Source organism: Ziziphus jujuba, chromosome 7 (genome assembly GCF_031755915.1).
Source record: "Ziziphus jujuba cultivar Dongzao chromosome 7, ASM3175591v1".
In the NCBI taxonomy this organism is placed as follows: Eukaryota; Viridiplantae; Streptophyta; class Magnoliopsida; order Rosales; family Rhamnaceae; genus Ziziphus; species Ziziphus jujuba.
Genome location: NC_083385.1, coordinates 15,119,776 through 15,143,377, shown reverse-complemented (window position 1 = coordinate 15,143,377; position 23,602 = coordinate 15,119,776). Strand labels below are relative to the sequence as shown.

Here is a 23,602-nt window from a genome sequence, read left to right as displayed (position 1 = left end):
ACAAAAAGCAAATGGGTTAAATGAAAAGAAGTTCCCGATTACAGAGGAAAATTAAGAGGTTTCAAAAAATAAACCTCTACCTTTTTTTTTTTACCCCCTCCAAGCGCTGACCAAGTCTTTCTGCGGTGTTGTTCAAATTGCTCGAGGTATATTAGCCGTGACTTCTATTTCTTTTGACAAGTTCTCATGTGAAAAAAAAAATTAAAAAAAAAAAATCTCTTAATGGGTTATTTATACTTCACATTAATGATCCAATTGAATTTAGAATAGAACCCTATTACTATTCTAACTGGCATTGACGTTGAATTATAATTCCTATTAAGATATTAATTGTTGTCTTCTTTTTTTTTTTTTTTAAAAGTAACTTTCAAGTCCAAAAAGCTTTGATAAAGATCTAAATAATAAATTTTGGCATAGGCTAAAATAATTGGACCAGCCAGAAATCAATTTTAGGCCAATCAAATTTAAATGGCATTCTGACACCCAAAGCCCAACTAAATGGATGTCAATTCAACAAAAATGGGTTTTAATTAAATACAATTTAATTTGAACTGGGCCTAACAATTTCGGCTTGCCAATCTTAAAAAGCCATCAATCATTTAGAGGTCCATAAAACAAAATAAATAAATAAAAATTTAAAATTTTTAAAAAAACTTACAACCCCAATTTAATTAATAACCTAAATAAATATTGGATAAAGAATAATTAATAATCTAACTAGTTTAATGGACTGCATTAAGTCCAATTAAACCTTAAATGTAATCATTTTAAGAATGGGTTTTATTAATGGACTCTTTTTAAATAAATTAAATTGTTAAATAAAATTAAATAGATTTTTTAAATTGAATTTTAATTGGTTTTCAACCAATCAAAATCTAAGATTTGCCTATTAAAGTAATTTGGTATACAATTAAATCAAATGCTCAATAAATAAAACATTCAATTAGTTTAGAAGATTCTAAATTTCCAAATATTTTCGTAGTATAGCAAAATTAAAAGAATTACAATCCAAAAAGCAAGCTTTTAAATTAATAGTCATATCAAGGTGTGGGGCGTTGGCAAACGGTTCTCCTAGTGGGCAAATTTTACCTGCGATGTTAGGGGTTCGAATACCAAAAAAAGTGTATGGTTTAAACAACAAAAATTAATAACCATATTCAATAAACTTTACTTAATTATACGGACGAGAAATTAAACGTTATGTCTTTTGTTTACGGCGAATTTAATCAGAAGTCCATTTATAATTAATTCTTTATACAATACATAAAGACGTATCAAAAGTTTAAAACAATATTCAGATTGTTCTCCATCAGGAATACAAACAAAAAGTTCAACCATAGAAGCAGAATTATATTATTAATCAAGCATATAATTGAGCCCTTGAATACGAGCAAGGACACCAAATTAAGCTAAAGTAAGAGTGGCAGCCAAACTGTTTCCAATGTCGATGACGAATCGATATCGAACATCGTTCTTTGCCAATCGCTCCATTGCAGTATTCACATAATTCATGGAAATAACCTCAACATCAGCCGTAATGTTGTGCTTGGCAGCAAAATCAATCATCTCTTGTGTTTCTTTCATTCCCCCCATTATACTACCAACCACCGTTTTCCTTCCTGTAGTCACACTTATTTAACATTAGTATTAATGTTATTATAGGAAACCTGCAAATCAACTAATTATCTAGTAATTAAAACTATCGGGTATAATTAACGTAGTTTACCCATTACTAAAGGAAAGATGGGAAGCTCAAGTGGCTTGTCTGGTATACCCACTAGAACAAGCTTTCCTTGCGACTTCAATAGGCCAGTTAGCGGTGAAATTGAATGAACATCAGATACTGTGTCCAGGATCCCATCGAATGCGCCCATCGCATTCTTTCCGATTCAAAAAAAATATATACATGAAATTCAAGTAATAATTATAACATAGTATGATATGATCATATATAATCATATGTAAATACATAGAGAAAAAGTGAACTTAAATAGATAGAGAAAAAGAGAAGTATGATAATTACAACATGTTATCAGTATAATTAATGCTGTAATGTCATCGATACTAAAATGTTTATCAAATAATATATATTAAAATATAACTTATTAGCATATTTATATAATTTAAATATTGAAAAATAAATTTTCAAATGAATAAACAAATTAAAAAAATAAATCAATTAAATATTATTATATTTTCCGTAATATTATTTATTAAATAAATTTAATATATATTTTTGAAAATTCAAATATTATTGTTCTAGTAGATATATATCTAAAATATTGTATTATGAGAAAAAAAACTACAATACTTTCAGACTATGTGTTCCCCTTTAATAGAAGAATGCATCTTATGAGTGTATTATACCATGGGAGAGTGAGACCTCGGTTTAATTAATAAGATAAGATGTTAACTATGTTCTTGATTAAAAAAAATATATATATATATGTGTATGTATATATAAACGGGGTTGCATTTGGAACCTAACTTTCATAATTTGTTAATCAATGTTACTCATGAATAACAATCATATATAGCAAAGAAGAGCATTAACAACCATATATAACATAAGAACCAGAGCATGCACATTCCTGCATTTGGTCCTTGTCCTTGCTGACCAAAAATGAGTCAGCACCAAGATGATGCAAAGCTTCACTTTCTTTGCTGGGAGAGGTACTAATTACAGTCACTTTGACACCAAGAGCCTAGGCAAATTTCACAGCCACATGACCAAAGTCCACCGAGGCCTACAATCCCCACATGTTGTAGGGGTGGGCATGGATTGGATTGGTTCGGTTTTGGACCGAAATACAATCCAATCCATACATATCGGTTTTTTTATTTTACAATCCAAACCAAACCATTGAGGCATTAAATCCAAACCAAACCAAACCATTTATGATCGGTTTGGTTTGGATTGGTTGATCGGTTTGAAACTTACTAATTTATAAATATATAATACAAATAAAAATTTTTTTAAATATAAAATATAAATAATAAATTATAATTATCCAAACATAAAATACAATTAGAATAATACAACATAGTTTTCAATGAAAAATAAAGAAGAAAATGTAGCAAATGATACACATCATGCACTTATTAAATAATAAATATTAATGTCATCATCTTACTCCTATAAAATCAAATTAAAATTGTTAAAACAAATAATGTAAAATAATACATTCGTCTAAATTCATTCACTCAAGAATCAATGCATAATTCTTTTTTTTTTTTAACCTTAAAACTTTGGTAAATCATAAATCAATCATCGTTGACAGGTTCACTAATTTTAGTTGATTCTGTAAGGTCTACAAAGGTCAAAACAATAAAATTAGCAATAAATTATATTTAAACATTTATATATATATATATATATATATATATATATAAGTAACAATCGGATACAATATATGTATATATATATATGATGGGGATGTAAAAATATATATATATATTATGGTGATGGTGATGGACTGGTAGTGGGCGGCAACAAAGGTAAATGTTTAGTTTAAGGTTATAACTTACAATTTGATTTGAGATTTGAGATATGGGGATGTAAAAGAAAAAAAAATTATATATATATATATATATATATTAAAAATCAATATATAAAAATGGGAAAAAAATTAAAAATTACTATATAAAAATGAAAAAAAATTCTAAAATTAATATATAAAAATGAAAAAAATAAATAATATATAATTTTTTAGTTATATAATATATTATTTGGATTGGATTGGATTGGATTGGATTTATATTTCTAATCCATAACCAATCCAATCCATATAATTTATAATATTTTGAACCCAATCCAATCCAATTGATGTAAAAATCCAATCCAAACCGTTAAAAATGGATTGGATTGGGCGGGTTAAACGGGTTGGATTGGATTTTGCCCACCCCTACCCACATGTTTGCCAGGTTCTGCCAATTCAAAATACTTCAAGGGGCTGTAAAATGTAATCCCAGCACAGAGTAGAGGAGCACCGGCGTGGAGCGGCAAGTTATCGGGGAATTGAATGATTTAACGCTCGTTGGCGACCATTGTATCGGAGTAGCCTCCATATGTTATAGTTCCATCATGGTAAATGGAAGAATAGGTAAGTATCATTTTGGGACAGTAATTTTCAAGGTCATTGTTGCAGCTCTCACAGGAATTGCAAACACCAACCATGCATCCCACACCCACTTTATCTCCCACTTTTACCTTATTCACCCTGCTTCCTACTTCTGTCACTTCCCCGACAATTTCGTGTCTGTAATATCAAACTAAGTCCCATGTTAATCATATTTGTTTTCGAAGATAGTCACATGTTTAGTGGGATTGTGCAGAAAAATAGATTAACCGATCAAACTGATTTGTTCAGTTTGTTTGAATCGACTATTTCATTCTAATTGAATTTGATCGATTTAAAAAATTTTAAATGATAATCAAATCAGTTTGAATTGTTTTCAAAAGAAAAAAAAAAAAAAAGGGGAAAAAATGGGTGAAAACGAATCCAAATAAAATCGATTAAAATATAAACAATAAAAAATGCATATATTCAATTCTAAAATTAAATATTTTCATTTTTTTTCAAAATGTTAATATTTTTTAATAAAAATTTTGGCTATTTTTTATTATGAATATGTCAAAGTCCAAGATTTTAAAACGTCAAAATCCAAGTTTTTAACTACCTAATATCTAAAAAGTCCAAGCCCAATAAAAACTATCCATCCAATTTAATCCAAATCGATTATTATTAAATTTAACCGGATTAAATTTAAAATTGAAATGGGTTGGGATTGGAGTGAAATTATAAAGGTAGATCGAATTGTTTATTTACCAAAATATGTCAATTTCAAACCAAAGGGAAAAACTTAGATGGTCTTTGGATCTACATGACCCTTCTACAAATTTTTAACACATGCTAAAAAAAGTAATTGATGTGTTTTGAAAAATAATTGATATGATTAAATATTTTAGTTTTTGTTTTTTTTATTCTATTTATACCACATGTTAAAAAGTTGGTTGAAAGACCGTATTAAAATAGTTAATTTAAGCACCACTTGATTTTATCTCAAACCAATGAACACCCTATTATTCGTATAGCAAAAAAAATAAATTCTAGATAACCGAATAAGTATATAATTATTATTATTATTATTTTTTAAAAGGAAAACAAAGAAAGTATATAGATTGTTTTTCTTAATCTATACACTTGGGCCTTGCTTTTGTATATGTCAAAGAGCCACGACTTTCTATAGGACATCACAACTGTAAATTGTAAGACTGAGAAGGCCTAGGATCCATAAACTTGGGCCCCAACTTTAGTTGATATCCACTATTAACCCCATACCAATTTCCAAATGAAGTGATCCCTGTTAAGGAAGGGACGGGTGAACTTTGACCCAACTTTCTTTAATTATTTTATTTTTCTTTCTCCTCAACTAACATATAGAGTCATCGAAATTTTTTTAAAAAAAATAATAATAACATATACAGTTGCTTTTTTGTTTTTGAAAATTATAAATTATCCTAAATCTGTTATCTTATGATTTGAACCTATATTTTCAACATAAACAGAAATACTCAACCATTAAATTTATTATCTTCATCATATATAGTTATTTGTATGATAAAAATTAAATTATTCTATAAAGAAAGTATGAATTTCCCACTACTATTTATATTATGTTTGTATTGATGAAATAGGAAAAGAAAAAAGTTGAAAAGATTCAATTCTTTTAATTAAATTGTTAAAATTAGTGGAAAGAGAAGGAAATAAAAAGAAAATAGAAGGAAATAAGAGAATAAAACTACGTCCATTTTAATGAACATAATTTTTTATTCAAATTTGATAGAAAATGAAAGAAAAGGGAAAAAAATTATTGAAACTTTTTAAATTTTCAAAATTATCTTTATTAATTAAAAATTAATTGATTGAAATATTTTGTATGTAAGATATTTTTGTAAAAAAACATAAATTACATTAATTATTTTTTTCTTTTCCTTTCAATTTCATTAAAAAATAATTATTATAAATACTTTCTTTCTCTTTTTTTCCTTTTCATTTACAAATTATCTAAATGATAATTATTAATAAATATTTTCTTTTATTTTATTTTCTTTATTAAACTAATCCTTTTTTTCCCCTTCTTTTTTTTTCCCCTCTTTTTTCCTTCAATCCAAACATGGTGTTAGGTTTTTTTATAGCCCCATTCCACCCCTTTAGTTGAATCTACTTTGCATTTATCATAACAAAAATTTGAATCCTTGCAAAGCAATTCCAACCGTGATTTACCAGTTGATATATAATCGTTTTATCAAAACAAAAAAATCTAAAATATAATTAAATTCCAATTAAACATATGTGAATGTATTTCAATATTTTAATACTGGGGTAGGGGAAGCAGGCAGTCCTTTCTAAAAAAAACAGCAAGAAAAAACATAGAAGGGTAGCACAGCTTAAAATACAAAAACAAAAAAAACAAAAAAAAAAAAAAATATATATATATATATATATATAATAAAAAATAATAAAAAAAAAAAAAAAAAAAAAACACAGAGGGAAAAAGGAGCAAAGAGAAATGAATCGTAGAAAAGCTGCAGTTTGATAAATATACCTAGGAACGAGAGGGTATATAGAGAAGCCCCAGTCATTCTTTATAAAATGAAGATCACTGTGGCATATCCCACAATACAACACATTGAACCTCACGTCCTCATCACCTGTTTCCCTGCATTAAGTTATATCCCAAGTTTGTACTCGATTAGATACTCTGAAGCATAACTCAGAAATAAAAAAATACAAATTATAAATACATAAATAAAAAAAGGGTAATAGCCACAAAAGCATGATTGAATACACTAATTATTTTACCTTCTAGAAAAATGGAATGGAGAAAGATGCCCAGATGAGTCCCTACCAGCCCACCCAAAGGTCTTCACTGGATGTTCTTCTTCTGCTGCCTTTGACATTTTTATTTTTATTTTTTATCACTGCTCACAGATCTATCAAAGAATCGAAGATTATGAATTATGAAATGGCTAATCCTATGTTTATAGTGTTAATTCCAATGTAGGGAAGTTCCGTATTTATATTGAAACTATAATATATAATTTACTCGTGTTTGTTGCAAGACCCAACTTGGTTAGAGAACATGTCGATGATTTAATTACACACTAACATGTGTTCAACATGTTCTGAATAATGTTTAAGTGATGCTAATATCTTAGTATTTAAATAAGGCTGGCGGATCCACATAGAGTAGATTTTTTGCATTTTGCCTACATTTTCTTTTTAGCCCCTCGTTCATTTTATCTCTCCTGCGCTTTTGAATTTTTCTGTTTTCATTTTCTTTCACATTTTTTATCTTATCCTTTTTTTTTTTTTTTCCTCATCACATCTATGTATATATATATTTTATTAATCTTTCTTATATATAATCATAGTTATCTATTTGTTAAAATGTTTATCTATATCTTAACAATATAATACTTATTTAATTATTATTATTATTTTTTTTTGTATTCATATTTTCAAAAAAATAAAATATAGTTATTCATATGCAAATATAGTTGTTGAATACGATTAGTTAATAAGATAAACTATTATATGATTGTTTGACTGTGTGATTTTTTTTATTTTTTATTTTTTATTTTTTATTTTTTATTTTTTGTTTTCTAGCATTCAATTACTTTGGTCGTTTAAATCCTTACAAAACCCAAAATTTATTTTTCATTTTACATAAAGTATTCTCTTTATTTTATTTATTTGTTCTTGTTGAGTCTGGGAGCTATTATTTATTATCAATTCATTTACGTTTCATGTGATGCCTCATGATCTGCAAGATAATTTACATAATATAGTACAATTTTGGATTTGATGAATCAAGTCTCACCGTTATGAAGTTAATTCGTATCATTATTATAATCCAATTCTTTGATTTGATGAATCTCTTGGATCTTATTTATTAGACAGGCATACGCAGTCTAATGAATATGTATTTCATAGAGGGTCTACCAGAGAATTCGATTGATTAATTATTTTATCTTAATTTTACAGCTTAAGAATTTTTATACTGAAATTCTAATGCTTGCAATTGAAGAGGTAAATCTTATGTAAACCTTGACATTATATTTTAAATTCATTTTGGTGGAAGAAGCAAATTGAAATATGTTACTTAAATTTTAAATTAAGCTATAATTAAGAGAAACAACAAAATTTACTTGCTGGTTGAGTTAATTATTGAAAATGTACTCTCTTGCCTTTGAAAATATCAAACTTCACTATAAGGCTGTGATGCTCAGACTCTTCAAAATCATCAAAGCATCCGTGTTGACACGACATGACACGGATACGGGTGTGGAATCGATTCCGGATACACCATGGGAAAAATGGATGCGGCTGTTTCGTACAATCAATATTTACAGAGCTTCCACGGAGAAAATGAAGAATCCATCTATGGAGAGAAAAGAGAAAGCGAAGCATATGTAAAGAGAGGAAAGAAGAAAGAGAAGCATATGTAAAGAGAGGAAAGAAGAAAGAGTTGGAAAAAAAGATAAAAAAAGAAAGTATCCGAGCTGGCATAAAAAAGAAAGAACATAGATTTTTACTGGCTCAGTTTCTATGGTGGAACTGAAAAGACGAGAGAGGAGAAAGGATTGAAGAAAAGCATAGGGAAGAGAAGCATCGGATAGTGGGATCTGTCTTCTATACACTTACCAATGTGACTTTAGAAGTTTTGAGAAAAAAACGGACACCTAACCTATTAATTACAAAATTAGATAAAAAATTGTTGTTTTTAATTTTTTTTTTTTTGAAATCATTGTATAGAAGAGATGAGATTCCCATCTTTCGAATATTACTGGGAACTCTTAAATTTTAACAAAATATAATAGAATTCTATCCCAGAAAAAAAAAAACATAAATATAAAAATCGAAGTTAAATAAAATATTAATTTTCTAATAGAAATATGAAAAACGGTAGCTAAATAAATTATTAATTTTTTAATAAATAATATCTTTTATAATTTTTTCTGCTATAATTTTATATATCTAATATACCTCCAATCAAATATGTTGAATTTTCGTATTATAAATTTTCTATTTATTATTATGTAGTTAACACTTGTCCATAAATATGATTCATATAAAAATAAAAAATTTATATAAAATTTTTTTATTTTTGTCAAATGCACCTTCGCATCCGTATTCAAATTTTAAATACTTATCATCCATATCCCGTATTCTAAATTTTGAAAATTAACAAATCTAACTCTTGAGATATTAATCTGTACCCGACAACCATACCCGAGTCCGAGCAACATAGCTATAAGGCGTATATACAATGATTCACAAGTAGCTAGAGTTAAATCAAGTAAACAATTCAAACTTCTCAAAGTAAACCCAAAGAAACTCAATGTCTGAAAATAACAAGGCCGGGCCCTTTCGGGATGTTAATAGTCTTATATTTTTCTCAAATTATTTAAATCTTTATAGGACAACATTTAAAATAATAGAAAATAATCTACGACTAATCTAATGTTCTACAGATTAGCATAGTGGTAACAAAGTAGATGAACATAAGCAGCCAAAAAAAAAAAAATAAATAATAAATAGAAAATGAGATAACTAAATGTGTTTCATATATTAATCAAAAATCCAAATTTGCATAAAAATTTACTAAATGTGAAACCATCACAGCAATTCCTCTTAGTTGTTGTTGTTGTGGTTTCTTTTTTTTTTTTTTGGGGGGGGCATAGCTATATATGGAAGTCTAATAATTCTTATTCAATTAATTATTTGGGCATAATCAGATTGAGATGTTACTAGCCAGTCTTCAAGGCTTGGAAGCGGCCAAAGAGTTTCCGATGTCGATGACAAATCTATATCGAACATCATTCTTTGCTAAACGCTCCATGGCCTTGTTCACATAATCCATTGGAATAACTTCAATTTCTGCTGTTATGTTGTGTTGCCCAGCAAAGTCAATCATCTCTTGTGTTTCCTTCATTCCTCCAATGCTACTACCAGCCACTGTTTTCCTTCCTGCATCATTTTTATAATTTTGTCTCAGGCGATTTTAAGCTATCTCTCTAAACCAATTTAGTTTGTACATTTTATGCATATATATATATATATATATATCTAAATGAACTTCAACTTTAAATACAAAACAAAACCGTCATTAAAATCTTACCCATGATAATAGGAAAGACAGGGAGTTCAAGAGGCTTGTCTGGTATACCAACCAATACAAGCTTTCCATGGGACTTCAAAAGGCCAAGAAATGGCAAAATTGAATGCACAGCAGAGACTGTGTCAATGATTCCATCAAGTGTTCCCCTCGCAGCCTTCCACATTAAACCCAATTTGATTAATTACTGAGTGATTTCCTTAAATTTTGAAGAAATGGAAAAAAAAAAAGAAAAAAAAAAGAAAAAAAAAAAAGAAGAAGACCAATTTCATTTATACATATATATATATATATATATATAGTAACATCCTTTTTATTTACATCAATAGGTCCAAAAAAAATACAGCTATACCTCCATTTGGTCCTGGTCCTTGCTGACCAAAAATGAGTCAGCACCAAGATGTTGCAAAGCTTCATTTTTTTTGCTTGGAGAGGTACTAATTACAGTCACTTTGGCACCAAAAGCCTTAGCAAATTTCACAGCCACATGACCAAGCCCACCAAGTCCTACAATCCCAACATGCTTACCAGGTTCTGCCAATCCAAAATACTTCAAGGGACTGTAAACTGTAATCCCAGCACAGAGTAAAGGAGCACCGGCATCGAGCGGCAAACTATCGGGGAATCGAACAACGTAGCGCTCATTGGCGACCATTGAATCGGAGTAACCTCCATAGGTACGCGTTCCATCATGGTAAGTTGAAGCGTACGAGTAAATGAGAGAAGGACAATAGCTTTCAAGGTCGTTTTTGCAGTTCTCACAGGAATGGCAAGCACCAACAAGGCATCCCACTCCAACCTTGTCCCCAACTTTCACTTTCTTCACTTTGCTTCCAATTTCTGTCACTTCCCCAACTATTTCATGACTGCAAGCTCAAATTTTTAATACTGAATTTTAGAAAATGAACAATCAATTACAGCATGCTTATTATTTTTACAAAATTTCAATTAATTGTGATAGAACTAAAATAAAAGGGCAATCTAATAAAAATTTGTTGTTAATTTCTATACAATACCCAGGAACAACAGGGTAATGAGAGAAGCCCCATTCATTTTTGATAATGTGAAGATCAGTGTGGCATATCCCACAATAAAGAACCTTAAACCTCACATCCTCTTCACCTGTTTCCCTGTATGTATAAAATGAAGTTACGTATGTATTAAAAGCAGAACTGGACCAGAAACTGATATGATCAATATACATATATGTATGTATGTAGGTATGTATGCATGTTTGTATATGATGAATAGATTGAGTAGGTACCTTCTGGAGAAGTTGAAAGGGGAGAGATGCCCAGATGAGTCCCTAGCAGCCCAGCCAAAGGCCTTCACTGGGTGCTCTTCTTCTGGTGCTTTTGACATTGTTTGAGATAGCAGAAGTTAGCAGAAAGAGTTTTGCCTGAAGACAGGGTATACACGCGTACCGTGTCCAAGCTTTTTTGGCCGAATTGATTGATGGGAAAATAAGCATCAGGGAAAGTGGCAGAGAATCAGTTTCAAACTTTCAATTACTAGCAAATCAACACCAAATAAACATTGGCCAATTGGCTACAGCCTACAGGTGGTGTTTCGTAGCCATTTTTGTGTTCAGAATGGACAGTAAGCCCGTATGATTTTTAATTGCTTTTTCTTTACTAATCTTCTTAAATGCTTTGTATTAAAAAATGATAAAAGACATTATGGAATAACCAAAGAAGGTAGCCTCATTAGTAATATGCCGTTTTTGTCCATGACTTTTTCCATAAAATAGTAAGACCATATGATTTTTTATTGCGTAATCTTCTTAAATTCTTTGTGTTAAAATTCAAAAATATATATTTGAATAAACCAAGAAGGAAGTATCATTAGTAATTTGCTGTTTTTGTCCTTGATTTTATCCATAATTAAGGAAATACAGTAGGTATGGCAAATATATATATATATATATATAGTAATTGCCAGTCGGATATCTATTATTAGATTTTGAGAATTGTTTGTAAGCCAGTAGGATTTGGTTGCTTTTTAAGTAATCATCTAAAATGCTGGTCTTAAAAGATAAAACATTAATTAAAAAAATCAAACAAAGTAGTATAATTTGTGTTTTTTTTTCCTGATTTTGAATCCACAAATTAGCAACTATATACTAATTATAAAAATAATTAAGTAATTAAATTGTAAAAGAAAATGAAAGTATTAGTTTTTCTTTTCTTTCTTTTTTTGGATTAAAAGAAGTATTTTTTGCCACCGCCATGGGTACCACCATTTTGATTAGGATATGACATCATAAGAATCATTAGTGCAAGGTCCTACAACTTTTGGAGCACCACGTAGGTTGGTAATAGTCGCATAGATAAGGATCTATTTTCTCTTTTTGCTTTGCTAAGAAGAAATTCACTGGGGTAGAATCATCAGCATCGCGCAATGCTTTTTATTTGCCTGATCTCGTTGTTACTTTTTGATAATTTTTAATAGCGTAAATTATACTTGATACTTTGTGAAATACGAGGAAAAAATACAAAATAAAAAAAAAAATGCTTTCAGAAATAAGCTTATAGACCGCCTTTTAACTAGCAAGTATAAAAGTAGACGAAATTTTAAGCTTTTTTATTTTTTTTTTCCCTTTCTTTATAAAATTTGAACAACAATAAGAATAGATGAAAAAGAGGACACAAAAACAAAAAGAAAATAAATAAAAAATCTTTATTAAATACTTTATGATTTTTTACAACAAATTAAATAATAGACGATCATCATTTTTTATTGAAAAAATGATTAGATTGATTTTGATTTCGTTAAATGTAAATAGACTCCAACAAGATAGCATGGAGGTGTGGAAAATTTACATGGTGGTAGACAGAGATATTAATCAGCTATATATTTAGGATATAATGTCCTTTTTTTTTCTTTTTTTTTTTTTTGGGCTGAGAAAATAAAATGGTTGTGTGAATGAGGGGAAATTAATTACAAGAACAATAATAATTACAAAACTAATTAAGTTTGAGGAGGTCTTTCTAGTCTAACATAGTCATACATAACTCCTTGGAAAGGATTTGTGCTTCTTGATTGAGTAAGATAGATTTTGTTTTCTCCTTTGAAAAGAAGTGAACTTGGCACATGGATTCCATACAACCAGTACAACCCGTGGATTCCATGCCTTGCAATGGCGTTGTCTTTGCCTATTAGCCCTGTTGTGAAATGAGCTTTGGCCGTCTCATTGTTGAACCGAACCTAATTTAATTCAAACCCATTTGCATAATAGGGTCAGTGAATTTTCTTTTATTTTATTTATCCGTTTCAAAAATAAAACTTTAAGTATATATGTACCTGCAACTCAGAGTCAGTGGCTGAGGCCAATGCTAGTCGGAGAGTGTAATCTCCAGTCTCTGGCTCACTTTCAAGTGTGAACATAACCTGCCATGTTGTTGCTTCGTATGTTCCATTTGCTGCACTCCTGCAAACTCAAAAAAATAAAATTAGAGAAAAGAAAAAATTTTGAAATTAACAAACAAAAGGAAAACTAAAGAATTTCTTGTTGAACAAGCAACTATATATTTATTTTACCTGGTTACTTGGGCGAAAAACCAATCTTTTCGGTAGTCATCAGCGCCGACTGTGTAAGTGAGATCTTTACTGGGATATAAATCTGCATAACGCTCCCACAAGCCATATTGCCTAAACCTGTTTGTTTATTGTAATGCAATGTCATAAATCCATTAAACAAAAAATAAAAAAAATTTGAAGTAAAAGGTGTACTAAAATGTGGTCCGATAAGATATGTGAACCTACTTCTCTGGATGATTATCGTACAATTCATTCATAAGTGTTGTATCGGGGTCTGGTATGTAGAATTCAGCGGCAGAGCGATCAGGGATACCTATTTCCCAAAGAGTAGGACCATTTCTTGGAGGTTCATATACAATACGGTCCAATGTCATATTAGACCCTGCATTTGGAAGTCATTGTCTTAGTAAAATATCAACAAATTGGGCTACTATTAGTGACAATGGTTGGACTTGGAAGCTAAATTTACCTGATTGAATGGTGATAATATCATCATATTTGTAATCACCAATAACGCCAGGAACCCATGCATACAGAGTATAATTTCCAGGTAGGACATTTGTAATTGAGAAATAACCTCTCTTGTCTGCTTGAGTCCAGAATTGATACCCCTATAAAAAAATCAGGGCTACTTATATCAATATGCACCATTTTCATTAGCTTATATAGAAGGAAAATCCATCTTATGCGAGAAAATTATATATACCTTGCTTTCCTTTTGCCATGATCCTACATCTCCTGGTGCTGCCAAACCCACATATGCAAAGCCACCCCAGATAAGCTTGTTGTGTATGTATCTATAACCAGAACCAACATGTTACACATCAACAATATTCAAAATGCAGTTGAATAGTATAATCTTTGCAAGTGATACATTTTTCGAATACGTACCGATCACGGATAAATAATTGACCACCGATAGAACCCCGTTTATCAGCATAAACAAAATCTTCAGATTGAGGGAAATTGTATGGCCATTGTCCAACTTCTTCTTGCATCTAGTATATCAAATATATATCCAAGTCTTAGTTTATGTATAAACAATACTATAATAGTATGTAAAATTTGTGTTATATGGAGTATGAAAGTTTGATTTAGAAATTACAATACCTGGTCTTTAGCATTTTCCCAAAGTGTGAGTGAATCTTTATCGGCTGAAACAGAATTAAGATAGATAGAAACAGGGCCATAAACCTTTTTCCATGCTTCCCCTTCTTTGAATTCCATTCCTACGTCCTTTCCAGCGTAGTGAGTACTGGTAAACATCTGGACAACATCAATTTTTAACAAAGTTAACAAAAAATGTTCTTCATTTGGTACTTTTTACCTAAGCAAACCCATTTTGGCAATTTCTAGTGAATGTGCCATGTTAAAATTAGGAATTTTAATTGATTAGAATAAAATAAATAAACAAAGAAAAATATAACAACAAGACCGCAAAAAAAAAAAAAAAAATTCATATATGTTAAGAAAAGTTATATGTTTTAATAAAAATATAAAAATTTTCGCTTTATTATTATCATTATGCTCTTTTTTTATTTTTTTCTTTTCTCAATATTTCAGATCCAATTATATCGGGCTTACAGGATCTGAATCATTGGACTTACAGAGAGAGCAATTGGGCCGGCATGGGAGGTGAGGTCTTGCTTGATGGGCCCAGCAGTTCGAAACTCACTACTGGGCGTGATTATCCAGAAACCCACTGGTGGGTCAGACGAGATCCACCCGTGGACTTTGTTGTCTTTGCTCTCGCTTGAATATTGGTATTTGTCATCTACCTAAACAACAAAAAGGGAAAAAATATATATATACATATTACAAACTAGACAAAAAGGGGGGAAAAAAAAAAAAAAAAAAAAGCCCAAAAAATTATTATGTAATATATATTAATTAGTTTTTAAAAGGTAAGGAGAAAAAAAAAAAAAAAAAAAAGAAAAAGAAAAAACAACCTCTCCTCTAAGTTCAGAGTTGGCCGGATTGGTCAAGAGAACAGCTTCAGGATAAGCAAGTTTCTCTCCTTTTTTACGGTCCTTCATTGTTGGCATCACCCTTTGTCTGTCGTCCGATACTGACATGAACTGAAACCTAACCGTTGAATATAAATTCTTCTTAGTAAGCTATCAAATCAGAATACTTTATTTCAAATATTATAAATAAATAAATACCATGAATATCTGTATTGATATTTCTATACGTACGTATACTAGATTATATATTTTGCAACAATTTTTATTCACAAAAGACCAAAAATAAATTTCCAGTCAATTTTGTTAACATAACATTAGTGTCAAAATATTACTGTTATCAATTTCAATAAAAATGTTGTTCATTGAATTATTAAAGAGGAAGGATTAAGGAGTTTATATATTATACTTGTCCTGTCGAAGCCTGTAAACAATCCTAATCTGATCCACTCCCACTGCTGGCCATCTTTTAAGGCGCTCAAATATAGCGTATGCATAGAACCCAGAATAATTAGCAAGCATTATGTACCTGCCAAATTTCACAAATTTTCATGTTCCAATATTAACATGGTTTTCCACAAATTATTGTAATTTTTCTAACCCATTGAAAAAAGAATTTGGACCAAACTGTACCTTTTGTCCACGCTCAAAGGAACTGTGGTTCCATTCATGGAAATTCTCCATGTTTTTGTGAAAGAAATTTCTAATTGTTTTTGGTCCTCCTTTATAATCTTAAATCTTGTTCCTTTTAATCTGCGAAAAAAAAAATCGTTTCAGTTTAAGAATAAAATGCACTTCGTTTTATATGGTTATAATAATGCACAACTTTTTTAATTAGTCAAATATCTACATGCACACCTGTCAGTGTGAACAGATTTCCCTTCTGGTTTGTTCCAAACTACGTCCCAATACCTGTAATTTAATTAATAATAATTAGTCAACTGTCCACTCCAAATTTATAACAAAAATATATTAATTAAATAATATATGCGTACCCTCTGTTACTTTCTTCCTCATCAGTGGTAAGTAAGTTATCAATTCCATTGTATTTGATTCCAATTACATCCCCACCCGGATTCGAGAAAGTGACCCGGACAACCCCATTATCCATCACAACCTGAATCAATCATCCACAAAATACATTTTACCAAAAAAAGTCATCCATAAAATGAAGGATATTCATTCTAAAATTATCTATCTTTTTTTTTTGGGTAAATCTTCTAAAATTATCTATCATATTTGATATATTTGGACAGCAAATACAGCTTCGTAATTAGTGAAGAAAATATCTAAGATTGCATTGTGGAGCACCAACGTTGTGGATAAATCTAGAAGCCTAGAGATTGTCAACAACCGACATGGACATGCTATGAAATGGGAAGCTAGGCTATCTTGCAATGTAAGCTACACAAGTGAGTTCCAAGGAAGCTCTCGGTTAGTGTAAGTGAGAGCAAAATTTAGATAGGGTGCTATTATGTGTGAGAGAGCAACACACTCACTCACTCACTGAGCAACACACTAACACACGCGTAATTTTGTTGGCCATACTAGGACACAAAACATCTTTTCCACACTCTTCTCACACATTCACACGTCGCTCACTCTTTTTCTGATACTATTGGACAAGGTACTTAGACTCATACATCACCACCTATTTATGGAAATGAAAGTCGGTTGTGGATGCTTTTAAAATTATATAATATTTAATTACGGATATTTTTCTTATGACTCCTAAGATACTAGCTGTTACGAGAAAACAAAGTGAATGCAGATTTTTCTTTTTTTATAATAAAAAATGAATGTAGATTGTTCTAGAGAGAGCTGAGTCGGCATTAATATATATCACAATATAGTCGGTTAGTGTGGGTATGATGTAGGATGTCCTAGGTGGCTGTAACAGCATGTGGGTATGTTATTTGTTGTAATATAATATGTGATTATTTTTCCTCAACATAAAATACATTTTCGTGGGAAATGCATCCCTTCCTTGAATAATTAATGTTTTAATAAATACACAATATTATTGTTTTGAAAATATGAAAAATTAATATTTAGATAGAAAATTGCTTTTAAAATGGAAACTTGTAAATTAATTATTTTTTATTTTTTATTTTTATTTTTATCAAAGGACTTAATTGAAACTAATACAAAAATGTAAATTTAGAATGAAAGAAAATTTGATGGTCACGGATTAAAAAAAAAAAAAATGAAAAAAGTGCCAATGCTTTTTACCTGCCGACGTACTAGCTTAACCCCAGTAGAGGATCGTAATTCTCGGCGGATGATGCTCCTGAGAACTATTCTGTAAATAAAACACCAAATCCAAAAAATAAATAAATAAATAAAATTTCACACGATACAATAACACAAAATTACATGATAATCTATGGATTTGGATTAATAATATTATATTGAATCCGTATTAATGTTATCCAACAAGATCTAATAAATTAATAATTTTTAATAAATAAAAAAAGATATACACAATAAACTCATTAGACCCACTAAATATGAGTATTTTGATAATTATATAAGTTTTACAATATTAAAATTATTTTATTTATTGTTAAATATGTATTAATTTATTCTTTTTTAGTTCAATTTTTAAAAGATCTAAAAATAAATAAGAATTTTTATAATTTTTTTAAAAAATATTATTTTATTATTTCAAAGTTAAATAAAATTTAAATTTTCAAATTTATATTTATTATTAATGGATTAATGGAGTAAATGAATGATTATATGATAACTTATCGAATGAGTTCGGATTTATTTATTTTACATGAAAGCTTAACAAATTGTATTTGAACTAATTTAATTTCATACAAACACAATTTAACACGACGTATTGTCAAACCTAATATATATCAACTAAAAAAAAAAGGTTATGAATTAATTTCACCAAATAAATTTCACAAAATATATTTACTATGAACAAATATGATAAATACATAAACAACCAAAGAATAAAAAATTGTATTAGCAGATTTGATATAGTGGTAAAACTATTGAAAATATATTTTTAAAATTTTAATTGGATCAGGTCTAGGTGAAATCCTTCCCCCTTTAATATTAAAAAAATATATATTAAGTCTACTATTATATGATGACAACCCAAAGAAAATAGCAATATATATGAATTGTTTTCCAGGGAGTTTGGCTATGGCGCTACAAAGCATGATATATGGTCAAAAAAGATTATCGAGAGAAGACTGCATGACCATGTGGTTCATTTTCGTACTAAAGAAATTATTTCAAATGGTCCAATATTTGTAAGAGTTTCTTTTTGCAATTTCAAATATACTGTATGCAGTTTCCTATCCAGATGAAATTACCAAAACACCCTAAACGTTAACCTTTTGGATACTTTAGACAGTTATCACAAAGAGTTGCCGACCACCACCACCAACACCAATAGATTCCCAAACTCCTAAGTGCCAACGTACACAACCACAACAACCTCATAGCCAAATTATAACCCACCCAAACGATTGCTTTTGGCTGCAATTATGGCACCATATGGCTAAGCAGGATCATATATATATATATATATATAATACTTCCTTGATAATATTTAATAATTAATTAAAAATGGATAAGCTATCGTGGATCCCCCACCATTAGTCACCGACAACAGAGAGCACAATCCATGTGTCGTAGATTAACTGAAAACGCATTCGTACGTCTGGCCAAGCAGAGAAGAAATAGTCGTCAACCACGGTGGCTAAACAAGAGTGGTAGGAGGTTAGGAATTTTTGGTAATTTTAATATGAATAGGGACTTTCCAAAGTGCAATTTGTAGAGTAGGTAGAACTTCTTCTCTCTTTGTAAAAGTCATTTTCATATAGATGAGTCTCACGGACTTTTTTCTTTTATATGTATCTTCAAGAACGCTGACAGCGTCAATTTTATACATTGGCCCAATAGCCTCAAGTCAACCACATCATGTAACCAATTAAGCTAAAACCGTATAATAATTACAAGAAGAATTTGATTGCTTAATGCGAGCCTTAATAGTCAAATAGACTTTGGAAGAAACCTACTTATATTTTTCTCTTTATTACTTTGAAAATAATGGACAACCAATTTTCTTAACTAAAACAATTTTATTTTCATTACAAGCTCATAACCTATGTTGTGAAATATTTGGTGACAACTCTGCCTAAAAAGGAAGAACAAAACAAACAACATTCACGGGCTACAGTAAAATAAGTAAATAACCCATTGCCTTGGGTAAAAATGTAATTTCATAGCCTTTGAAACTTGTCATTTTCTAGGATTTGAAATTTGTTGTGTAGAAAACCTCATGATCATAGTTATTAGGACACAGTATGAACGAAATGTTATTTCAAGGACATGGCAGAGACTGAAACTGCAGAATAGTAGTCTCATCATGGGAAATTAAAAATCTAAATGCAAAAAAAAAAAAAAAAAGAGAAAAAGAGTGATAAAACGAAGGACTTAGCATGGACTCTCTTAGGGGCTGAAGTTGAAGATACTTTAATCCTCAAAGACAATGCAGAATTGGTCCTCTGTTTTGCTTCTAAGGGTATCGATGAAATTAAAATAATAATAATAATAATAATAATAATAATAATAAAGAAGAGCAAAAAGACATGAGGAAGAACCTTACTGGGGTCTTCACGGAAAAACCAGAAAACTCAAACAACAATACGACAACCATTGCTGACAACCCAAGTGCCAAACGACATTGTTTCCGGCTGCTGCCTATCTTCTCCATCGTTCACCAAAAACCGACCTGAAAACAAAACTACATTGAAATAGTAAACGAATTTGCATGAAGCAAATAAAATCTCATTAAAAACCCAAGAAGAAAATTTCTTGTAAATTTTGGAAAAGGAGAAAAAAAAATAGTGGGCTTTTTTTTCTATACCTTAATTAATTTGATGAATATTATGTGAGAATATTTACAGCAAAAATCAGTATGTTGAAAGGAAAGATTTTGAAAGTCACGGGAAAACAAAAGCAGGGAAAGAGGGTATATGTTTTTTCTTATCTCTCTCTCTCTCTCTTTGGTCGTTATAAATTCTGTATGGAAGCTCGAGAGCTTCAAAAAATAACGGGCAGGCATATATATAATGCCAAGTGAATGATCTTTAATATAACCGAAAGCCAAGAAGGACTTCTTTCATTTGGTGTCAAACTTAATCGACTTTTTATTATATTATTTTTTAATGATTTTATTTGGCGGAAATTCCAATAATCCCCTGCTTTTGATGGAATTTTCACCGTCAAGTTAGGCACTGTTACTGTACCTTTGTTTGGTTTCCCAAAACAGAGTTGGTAATTTAGTTATTGGAGAAACAGTAATGGAACTGGTACATTGGAAGGGTATTGTGAACTTAACCTCATTGACAGTTTATTAGAGTTTTTACCGACTTTTTGAAAAAATTTTGAATTTCTTAACAAAATTGCTGAATTTATTTATTTATTTTTTTTTTTTTTTTGAGTTTGAACCGTGTGCCTTCAGAGGGGTTTTGTGCAGTTATACCAAAAATTTTGACAATTCTGTGACTTGGAACAAGGATTAAAATATAAAATACTTTGATGCACCAAATTGACGCTTCTTATAGGTTGAATTTCTAGATTAAATTATGCAAAATACGGTTGCCTAACTATAACAAATATTATCATCGTGGTATATATTATAATTGAGAGCAACCAAAAAAAAACCAAACCCTACCAAATTAATCGAGGAAAACCGAGATAGCTACGGTGTAAATTTCTATGTTTTGAATCTTTACGTAATGGAACGTAGAGCAGTTTACTATTTTCAAGAAATCTATGATAAAGAAAAATAGAAATTGATAGCTTTTTATTTGAGGACTCGACGGCGTGATTTCATTTACAAAACCACAATTTTCCATGGTTGTCTTTGTCGACTTTTAATTAGGTTGACCAAAGTATATATATATATACGAAGAAAATTCACATGCCAATTCCTTTTTATTTTTTTAATTTATTTTTGGTGAATAATCGGCCAAGTCGTTTTGCTTTGCTCAGACAGGGCTTTTTGGGCCTCGAGCTTTAAGTTTTTAATACCATTATCTACGAAAATGAGTCAAATTAATGTCTGATATTTAAAAAATAATAACAATAATAATAATTGAACAATTAATTTGAACCAAATGTTGATGCCCTTAGATCAATTGGAGATTGACATGTATATATTAATACAAATTCTGAATTTATTCATTTATCAAAAACTGTTCCCGCTCTCCAATTTTATATATGCCAAAAAAAAAAAAAAAAAAGAGGAAGAAGAAGTTCCAGCATGCATGTTAATTAACTAGCAAAACATCAAACACGAAAACAACGTATACATATGTTATAATTAAGAATATACTCTATAGTTTTTGGAGGAAAATCTCTATTCCTTAGTAGATTAGAAACTATAAAGTTTAGAAGTTCATGTGCTAGCCAACGAATCATGGACGCGAAGCTCTTATTTCAAAACATACAATAAATCAAAAAGACTAAAATGAACTCCAATCTTTTTTTCATACCCATTAATGATTATGATCCCTGAAAAATGACATCTTAATTAGACTCATTAATGAACAAATCAAAATCACAACGTTAATGTTACGTTTTATCCAAGAAATTAATTACACAACTAATTAATTTTGTTTATGTAGAAACATTATTCATTTGGCAGTCCTTTTGTTATGATTATTTTCATGTAATATGTTTTACATGTATAAACGTCAAATATGATGACAACCCAAAGAAAATAGCAATATATATGAATTGTTTTCTTGGGAGTTTGGCTATGGAGCTGCAAAACATGAAATATAGTCAAAAAAACATTATCGAGAGAAGACTGCATGACTATGTGGTTCATTTTTCGTACTGACGAAATTCTTTCAAATGGTCCAATATTTGCAAACGTCATTTTCATGTTCATGAGTCGCACAGACTTTTTTCTTTTATATGTATCTTCAAGAAAGCTGACAGCGTCAATTTTATAGCTACATTGGCCCAATAGCCTCAAGTCAACCACATCATGTAACTAATTAAGCTTAAACCATATACTAATTACAAGAAGAATTTGATTGCTTAATACGAGCCTTAATAGTCAAATAGACTTAGGAAAAAATCTACTTATATTTTTCTCTTTATTACTTTGAAAATAATGGACAACCAATTTTCTTTACCAAAACAATTTTATTTTTATTACAAGCTCATAACCTATGTTGTGAAATATTTGGGGACAACTCTGCCTAAAACGGAAGAACAAAACAAACAACATTCACGGGCTACAGTTAAATAAGTGAATAACCCATTGCCTTGGTTAAAACTGTAATTGCCTTGGGTAAAACTGTAATTTCATAGCCTTTGAAACTTGTCATTTTCTAGGACCCTTTCGTCATAGCCTTTGAAATTTGTTGTGTAGAGCCTGATGATCATAGTTATTAGGAACTGGATAGGACGTTTCTATAGTCTATATTAATTAACGAGAATCCCACAGTACCAAAACGACACAGTATGAACGAAATGTTGTTTTAAGGACATGACAGAGACTGAAAATGCAGAATAGTAGTCTCATCATGGGAAATAAAAAATCTAATTAAAAAAGAAGAAGAAAAAGAGTGACAAAACGAAGGACTTGGCATGGACTTTGTTAGGGGCTGAAGTTGAAGATACTTTAATCCTCAAAGACAATGCAGAATTGGTCCTCTGTTTTGCTTCTAAGGGTATCAATGAAATTAAAATAATAATAATAATAATAGAAGAGTAAAAAGATATGAGGAAGAACCTTACTGGGGGTCTTCACGGAAAAACCAGAAAACACAAACAACAATACGACAACCATTGCTGACAACCCAAGTGCCAAACGATATTGTCTCCGCCTGCTGCCTATCTTCTTCATCGTTCACCAAAAACCGAAC

At 30.0% G+C, this 23,602-nt stretch overlaps 2 protein-coding genes and 1 pseudogene across 2 annotated transcripts; all 3 read right to left on the bottom strand.

Annotated features, from left to right (window-relative positions):
* Positions 1-1,327: 1,327 nt before the first annotated feature.
* On the bottom strand, positions 1,328-6,964 carry LOC107425074 (probable mannitol dehydrogenase; annotated as a pseudogene).
* Positions 6,965-9,742: 2,778 nt separating this feature from the next.
* LOC107425124 (probable mannitol dehydrogenase) lies at positions 9,743-11,677 on the bottom strand. The gene is made up of 5 exons (XM_016035057.4): positions 11,450-11,677; positions 11,202-11,315; positions 10,538-11,051; positions 10,189-10,342; positions 9,743-10,037 (listed from the first exon to the last, which is right to left on the bottom strand). Exons 1-5 carry the CDS (start codon positions 11,545-11,547, stop codon positions 9,829-9,831), a joined length of 1,089 nt encoding a protein of 362 aa, XP_015890543.3. The 5' UTR covers positions 11,548-11,677; the 3' UTR covers positions 9,743-9,828.
* A 1,299-nt stretch (positions 11,678-12,976) lies between these two features.
* LOC107425105 (uncharacterized) lies at positions 12,977-20,758 on the bottom strand. The gene is made up of 17 exons (XM_016035030.4): positions 20,584-20,758; positions 20,318-20,448; positions 17,922-17,991; positions 16,685-16,806; positions 16,548-16,601; positions 16,323-16,442; positions 16,099-16,218; positions 15,675-15,810; positions 15,333-15,503; positions 14,836-14,991; positions 14,617-14,723; positions 14,432-14,522; positions 14,195-14,336; positions 13,951-14,107; positions 13,726-13,842; positions 13,489-13,615; positions 12,977-13,392 (listed from the first exon to the last, which is right to left on the bottom strand). Exons 2-17 carry the CDS (start codon positions 20,428-20,430, stop codon positions 13,156-13,158), a joined length of 2,040 nt encoding a protein of 679 aa, XP_015890516.4. The 5' UTR covers positions 20,431-20,448; positions 20,584-20,758; the 3' UTR covers positions 12,977-13,155.
* Between the last annotated feature and the right edge of the window lie 2,844 nt (positions 20,759-23,602).